The sequence below is a fragment of the Helianthus annuus genome, chromosome 7 (assembly GCF_002127325.2).
Source record: "Helianthus annuus cultivar XRQ/B chromosome 7, HanXRQr2.0-SUNRISE, whole genome shotgun sequence".
In the NCBI taxonomy this organism is placed as follows: Eukaryota; Viridiplantae; Streptophyta; class Magnoliopsida; order Asterales; family Asteraceae; genus Helianthus; species Helianthus annuus.
Window position 1 is genome coordinate 46511644 of NC_035439.2, and position 8530 is coordinate 46520173.

Sequence of the window (8530 nt, forward strand, 5' to 3'; positions counted from 1 at the left end):
GGGAAGGATACTTATGTAAAACCTACGTAAACCTCGTACGTACTACTTGTGACACCCCAGGAAAATCAGTAAACGATACAACTTACCTAGCTTCCTCAGTTACCGCATGCTAAATTTCGGGACAAAATTTCTTTCAAGTTGGGGATAATGTGACAACTCGAATTTCCAAGATTTCCTATTTTGCATTTATTGCACGATCATGTATTGTTTAGTTGTTTAATTGCACAAATAATTGGCTATGGAATTGTATACGTTTTGATACAATGAAGTGTATTGTGTGATTGTGCATGGTTATGTGTTAACTGTGATAAAGTTGTTAAATGCATAAACTTGGTGGTGAAACTGTGAAACTGTTTGAGATGGTGTACTAGTGTAAAATACAATAATTAAGGGTGTATAGAGTTATTAGTGAAACTTAAACTATACTTAACCCTAATCCCTTGTTCACTAATCATTTTCACAAAAATCCAAGCACGTACTTTTCTCTGGCAATCATCACCACCATCATCATTGGCACAAGATAGTCATCACGCTTGATTCCTTTATTTCTCTAGAATCATTCAAGGTAATTGTTTATTGATCATTGTAATACTTGTAAACCCTAATTGATTACTTGATTATTATCAATTTTTGATTCTTGATTATGTGTTCATGAAAACCCTAAAACCGAGGGTGGATTGGGGATTCGTCGAATTTCAGAAGTCAACAAGTCCTTGATGGCGTATCATATTTATAGTCTCATTGCGGGTAGAGAATCTTTGTGGACTAATTGGGTTCGAAATTATCGTCTTTGCGGCCGAAGTATATGGGATGTTCCTATTCAAGCCAACTCCCCTTGGGGTTGGAAAAAGCTTATGCAATGCAGGCATAGTTTTCGGGAGTTTTTGTGGTGTAAAGTTGGAAACGGTCAGAATACTTTTCTTTGGTTTGATAAATGGAGTGATGAATGTCCGCTTGCAAATACTGTTACCCCTCGTCAAATGGCCAGATATGGGTATTCTATTAAATCTAAGGTTGCGGAAGCAATTCAAGATGGTGTTTGGGCATGGCCAGACGAATGGAGGACGAGGTACCCATCATTGTTTCAGCTTCGGCCCTTGAACCTATCGGTGGCTCAAGATAAAGTTTTCTGGAGGAACTCGGAGGGTAAATTACTCCCGTTTTCGTCTAGGGAAGCTTGGGAATCTATCCGTACTAGTAGAGAGCCAGTAGCTTGGGCTAACGTGGTGTGGTCGGCGTTCAATGTCCCAAAACATGCATTCTTATGTTGGCTTATTTTCAGGAGGAAACTCTGGACACAGGACCGTATTTTACAATGGCAGCATAGAGTTACGGGTTCTATGAACCAGATGTGCTGTTTATTGTGCCATGCGGATATAGAAACACATGATCATCTGTTTTTTCAATGTAGTTATTCCAAATTAGTTTGGCAAAGTGTGCGGAATAAAGTCGATATGGGCTCGGTTCAAGGATCGTGGGAAGAGATCACGGATGTGCTGGTTCAGAGAGCTAAGTCAAAAGCTGTCTATGCGGTGGATAGCAGATTGCTTGTTGCAGCGTCAGCGTATACTATTTGGAATGAAAGGAATTCGAGATTTTTTAGTAACAAGCTAAGGCCGCCGGAAAAGATAATTGACACTATTATTCACATAGTGAGAACGAAACTAATATCCTTCAAGTACAAGCAAACATGCAATGTGAAGAGATTTTTGGATGACTGGAAGCTGAACAAGGAAGATCTTATTGAAGATTGAAGTCAACATAGTCTAGAGTGTGTCGTATTCTAGTATTGGTTGTTTGTATGGTTTTCTTGTTCTACTCTTTAGTGGTATGCCACTAAGAGAACTAGAAGGCATTTGTTAGCCTTTCTACTTGGTTTTATTTGTTGATATATAAAAATCACCGGGGTAACCCTTTACCCAAAAAAAAACCCTAGTTCTTCATATAATATTCTGCGATTCTTGATTTGATTCGGATTAGGATGATAATGGTATTGAATAGTTGTTTAATCGATTGTCTGGTGATTAAGAATACATGATTAGTTGGATAATTGGTTTGATGTTAGACTGACACAATGTAATTAGGGTTTTTGATCGTATGAATGTTGAAGTGTAACTGTTGTTGAATTCTGTGAATTTGTCTTGGATAATCACGCATGTTGTTAGTCCGACCTTTGATTTTAACAGTCTGAGTTTTGTTATGGAGATATGTCCGAGTTCTTTATCACATGAATGTTGTCTGAGTTTTACAAAGAAAGCATAAAGGTCCGAATTTTAGACAAGTTATCATGCCATCCGAGTTTTATGTATGCTAGTAGGGTCCGACTTTTAGTTGCACTTGTTATCCGATCTTTATAACAAGGCAACATGGTCCGACCTTTTAGATGTAAGGTGTCCGAGTTTTTTTTTTTTTTGGGTAAAGGGTTACCCCGGTGATTCTATTAAAATGCAACCGCAAATAAGTACAAGTAGTGAGGATGAGTTCCACACTAGTTCATATACAGGACATGCCCCATATATGTAAAAACAAAACAAAAACCAAAGACCTATAACACCCCATAACCTAGTCTACTATACATCATGACACGACATCTAGTAGACAAAATGCAAAACCACAAAACAAAATTCTCAACCACCATCATCAAAGATAAAGAAGCCACAAAACAGCAGCCCCTTCAGACGAAAAGCAGACAGCCTATCCATTAGAGAACTTGGTAGAAGAGGTGCTTGCCCCTGCTTTCGAAGAAAAAGGATGAGTACCCGATGTCATAAATGCACTAGTTTCATTGTATACTTCTTCAACCTCCTCCTCATCCGATTCCTGCCTATTACTCGACGGTTTCTTCTCCACTCGCCCCACAGCGGTACCTCCCTGATTACCATTATCATCCTTCAGAACGTCAAACGGGTTAGACGTTGAAACCTGATTCTGCATCGGACTCTTTGAGGACGATTTTGGTTTAGGGTTAACAACTGGCCTGTAAACTACCTTCGGCTTCTGATTTTTCATGTGGATACCTTGGTTGTTCATTTTCTTCTTCTTGCCCCCTACAACGTGAAAATCATCATTGTTCTTTTCAGCATCCCCACTAGAAGATACCTGAGTGTTCTTCGGGCACAAGCTGTCATGATGACCAAACACACAACAAGAGGAGCACCTTAGAGGCTCCCAATCATATTCAATCTTGACTTCCACCTTTCATACCCACTACCATCCATAGATGGGATAGCAACAGTAACACTCTTTTTTAACTCAGCCCCTGCTTGCACTTCAACAAGCGCTCGAGCATAGCTGCTCCTACCCCAAGATTCAGCACACATCGAGGCCGTATACGTATCCAACATCTTAGGTGTCCCAATCATAGAAGCAACCAAGCTAAGCCCATCCTCAGTAAATGCCTCTAACGGCACATTATGCATCTTGACCCAAACTGGAACCACTTTAATGTCCTCTTTCTCCATCTTGATAGAGGGCGACCACTCCTTCAAAATTATGGGAACACTTCTGATTAGCCAAGGCCCATCCTCTAGCATTTGATTCATCCCTTCCTTAGACGAAAACTTAAAGAAAAATAACCCGTTTGCATTCATCATGAGCCGGGAAAGACCATATTTAGCCCAGTTGTTTTTAGCAAAGTAATCGACCACAGGAAACGCCAACCGTTTACCCAGAAAGTATCCAAACAAAGTGTTAGCATACCTATCAGTAACTTGCTGAACCGATGACAAAGGAATAACAACATCAGCCCCATCAACTTTCTCGGCAGATTCCATCGCCCGAAAATTCACTTTAACCTTCTCTTTAGCATTCTTTACAATGTGAGTGAAGGAAACAGGATCTGCAGTCCCCGAAGTACGTGCTTTACCATGAACAGCCCTGTTGTCAGCCGACAAAGATGCACCAAAAAAGTCTGAATTTGGCGAAACCTTGCTAGGGTAATCCCAAAATTTATCTGACTTTTCAGCATCCCTCTTTTCCAAATGTACCGGAACTGAGACCTTGGTGAGGTCGTCAATGATGTTAGAAGACTTAGGATCGTTTTGTAAAGTAATCGTTACACCCCGCTTAGGCTGCAAAGTGTACCCTTCGACATCAAGAAACCGTGCAGCAATTTCTTCAAACGTTGCCCTCGGTTTCCCACGAACCTCCTGTTGATTTCCACCAGAACTACTAATATCATCCATCCCAAACTTAGCAAACCCTAGCAGCCGTCACCAGAGATTCAGCCAAGGTATGTCGGCTGAATGAGACAAACCCTAGCCGAACTCAACAACAAAACCCTAGCCGCCTACAAGTTGGAAAACCCTAGCGCCGTTAATCTGATTTGCGAACAATCCCCAAGCAGAATCCAATCGGACCCCTCAACTTAGCAGTTAACAACAATCGATTAACGCAAACGAAAAGCTGGAACCCTTAATACGAAATCAGAAATCAAAACTTATTCAAACGAAAGAAAAACCAGAAAAAAAACCCTAGCCTGATTTCACACGTATAGAACTAAGGAGCTTAATCAGTCCGTAGATGCTACACAAGATCGATCAGAACCAGGATTGATTGAAAGAAGGATTGATTTCACAGGATCACCCAAATCGCCCTATTCGCCCAGAGAGCCTCCATCCTACGTTGAAACTAGGTTCAACTGCTTAGGTGTCCGAGTTTTATATAAACACCTCAAAGAGTCCGAGTTTTAATATAGCATGAATGTCCGACCTTTAACTCAATGTGATGTCCGAGCTTCATGACACCCCTCACATGGTCCGAGTTTTGTGATGGGCCTCTCAAGTCCGACTTTGTGACCCTTGCCCCTCACTTGGTCCGACTTTTGAACCCCCACCTATGCTGTCCGAATTTTTAACCCCCCACACATTGGTCCGAGTTTCTTAAGGGGGTGTGTTATTGTCTTTTTTTGGGTAAAGGGGTTACCCCGGTGATTCTATATATTCACAACCAAACAAAACAAGTAGTGTAGTGAGTCTACACTAGTTTAATCATGGGACATGCCCCCATGAAAGTAAACCAAAATCACCAACAAAAGTAAGAACAATAGAAAACACAACTAGACTACAATCTAGAAACTGAAAACCGAAACCAAATGCCTACTCAATCGCCATCACCATTAGTATCCGCATCTGGAATCCCCCATTCTCCTAAGAGTCTTCGAACACTATCATTCCGCTTCAACTTGACTCCCATAAGCTCATACCGAACAGTCTCGATTATCAAATCATAGAGCTTCTCCGGCGGTCGCAGTTGATTCTTGAAAATCCTTGCATTTCGTTCCTGCCAAATAAGATAAGCAGAAGCTGCCACTACAAGTCTACTCACATAATCATCCACCATCTTCGAGTGGCATTTGAGCTGAAGCCAACCGACGATATCCTTCCACTTTGACTCAATATTATCCATGCCAGCTTTGACTCGAACCATATTCCACACCTGCGTTGAGTATTTGCATTCAAAGAATAAATGTTTATGCGAGTCGTGGTTTTGATAACAAAGCAAGCAGCATAACATATTCATGTTCTTCCTCCTCGATATATCCCATTGAAGGATAATATCTTGTGTAAGTAATTTGTTCCGCATGATTAACCACATCAGAAAAGAGTGTTTTGGAATGCATTGCGCAAACCAAACTATTTTCGTCCAGTTGACCTCCGGATCGCAATACCGAAGAGAATCCCAAATGCACGAAGCCGAAACCTCATGAATCACATCACCAACTCGCCATTTGACACTATCAGACTTATAAACATTCGGCTGAATATGATCCAACTGGTTAAGAACGGGATAAATATCCCTCCAGGCCGTGGGCCATTGCCAAACACCCTCGATATTAATATCGGCCACTGAACTATCCAACCTGAATCCCGCATTTGTTATCGTTCTAGGGGAAAGAAAGGTACCTAAAGGCCCTAAAGCACTCCAAGTGTCATACCAAGCTGATGTTGATCTACCATCCCCAAGAGACGTCCAAATATAGTTCCTTATTATTGGCCGAAGTTGGAGAATTTTACGCCAGCTCCAGCAGCAATTCGTAGGAACCTTGACCATCTAGAAACTTTTTCCTTTTAACTTGTAGTCATGCACCCATTCCACCCAGAGAGATTTTCGTTTAGTGAGGATGCCCCAAACATGATTAGCCATGAGCGCTTTATTAAAATCACCAATACGCCTAATACCCAATCCCCCTTCATACTTCGGAGTGCAAACCGATTTCCAAGACACCTTTGCCCTCCCTTTTTTAAACGAATTATCTTGACTCCAAAGAAAATTTCTCATTCTAGCTTCTAGATCGTGAATCACCCGAGCTTGTAAAATAAATACCGAAGACCAATAAATATGCATAGAGGATAAAACCGACAAAATAAGCTGTAACCGACCTGCAAAAGAAAGAAGCTTGTTCTTCCAGCTGGAAATACGCTTATCTAATTTTTCAACCAGCACACTACAGTCTTTATAAAGCAGTCTTGTGGAAATAAGCGGAACCCCCAAATACCTCACCGGAAGAGAGCCTTCCACAAAAGGCATAACATTAAGAATAGCAGTTTTCACATGTTGAGGGACATTGCAAAAGAATATCGTGCTCTTTTGAATGCTAGGGACCAAACCTGACATATTCGTGAATTTAGAGAGAGACGACATAATACACCTTGCAGAGCTAACATCTCCTCTAGCAAACAAGAAAAGATCATCCGCGAAGCACAGGTTAACAATCTGCTGTTAACGAATATGTCAGGGTTGGATTCACAACAGGGGTGTGTTATTGTCCGAGTTTTGTGACTTGTTTCTCATGTGCTATCCGACTTTTAAACAGGGGAAACCCCCCCCCCCCCACACTTGTCTGAGTTTTATGAAGGGCAAGGCCTGTCTGACTTTGTGTGATGTTAAAGTGAAGCTGAATGTATGTTGTTACATGATTGAATCTGTTAAGTGTAGTAGTTCTGCGAAATCATGTTATCATGTTAAGCATGTTGATCCTGTTAAACACGACGATTCTGCTAATTGTGTCACTGATTAACCTTGTTCGTATCAACCAAGAACTCGATCGTATGTGGTACATGATGTTAACTGTCAAACGCTTTATGATATAAATTACATGCGTATTAATAAAACATGAACTGATTTATTACACGTGCACACAATAGGACTTGACTGATTACTTGTGAGTGCATAACATAGCATACCGAGCAAACCAAGGTGAGTTCACACTCTTACTAAGGCATGGGATTCCCCAGGGCACGGGAATTGGGATTGAAGGAATGAGATTGCATAGAATCGTACTTATACTGTTACTAGACTACCATACCATCGTCCTCGGTTGTGCAGGACACATACGTAAAACCTACGTATACTTATATTACTCACTGTCCTCAGGTAGCGAAGGACACTCACGTAAAACCTACGTGAACTTATACTCACTACTGCCTCGGTTGTGTCAGGCACTTACGTAAAACCTACGTAAACCCCCGCTTACCCCTATCCTCGGTTGTGAAGGATACTCACGTAAAACCTACGTGAACTTGTACGTATTACTGTTCTCGGGATATGTAGAACACTTATGGTTACGAATAGGTCTAGTGGTTATACAACATGGGAAGCCCCCACCAATAGAACGTACTATCGGCCCAGTAGAGCCACATGTTACAAACGAACTTACTATTACGCACTTACTTTCTGTGAACTTGCTCAACTAGTTGTTGATCCTCTGTTACATGCCTTGCATGTCGTTAGGTACATGGAGCTTGCACAGGGAGGAGCTGGTCGTTGTGGGCTTGGATCGTGATTGTCTCGTTAAACACTTATGACATTTGATACTTTATTATGATGGGCTTATTTATACGCTTCCGCTAAACTGTGATAACATGCTTATGTTTTGGAACACCTTTCATATTGGTGGTTGAATGACATTTACTTTTAAATATTAATTACGTGTTCAATATGATTGGTGGCTTGATCCTGGTCAGTCACGCTCCCAAGCGGTGATACTCCGTAGGTGGATTTTGGGGGTGTGACAGATTGGTATCAGAGCCATTGGGTATAGAGAACTCGGTTTTATTAGAACCAGACTATAACCAGAACAGTGCTCTCAACGATCCACAACGACGCTTCGATCCATGTGCAAGACTCAACATCCTAGGTAATAAGGTTTATGTTTATTGCCTACATGCTAGAATTGCATAGAACTTTGCTCGTAGTATGCTTAGATTTCATTGCTCACTACTTGTTATTGCTTGAGAACACCTGTGTGCTTACACTCTTCTGTCATCGCACTATTCGCGAACCTTTCTCACTTATGTTGCCTTTGATGTGAAGATCAATGGCCGGACGTATTAACATGACTCAAGCCCAGTTGACGGCTCTTATCAATGAACAAGTTGCTGCGGCACTTGCAGCTGCAAACGCATGAGGTATACCCTGCAGTCGTAACTCATCCTAGGATCTTTAGATCCTACGTTCCTAATCAACTCTTATGTTTAACCTCATTCTGTTCTTACACATTAGGTCAACACGTTCAGCAACCTGTGTGTAC

At 41.3% G+C, this 8530-nt stretch overlaps 1 protein-coding gene across 1 annotated transcript; it reads left to right on the forward strand.

Annotated features, from left to right (window-relative positions):
• Positions 1-716: 716 nt before the first annotated feature.
• On the forward strand, positions 717-1754 carry LOC110876016. The gene has a single exon (XM_022124200.1). The coding sequence runs from the start codon at positions 717-719 to the stop codon at positions 1752-1754; it is 1038 nt and encodes a 345-aa protein (XP_021979892.1).
• Positions 1755-8530: the final 6776 nt, after the last annotated feature.

Coding starts and splice junctions, on each gene's coding strand:
- LOC110876016 (XM_022124200.1), top strand. CDS start 717: ATGGCGTATCATATTTATAGTCTCATTGCGGGTAGAGAATCTTTGTGG.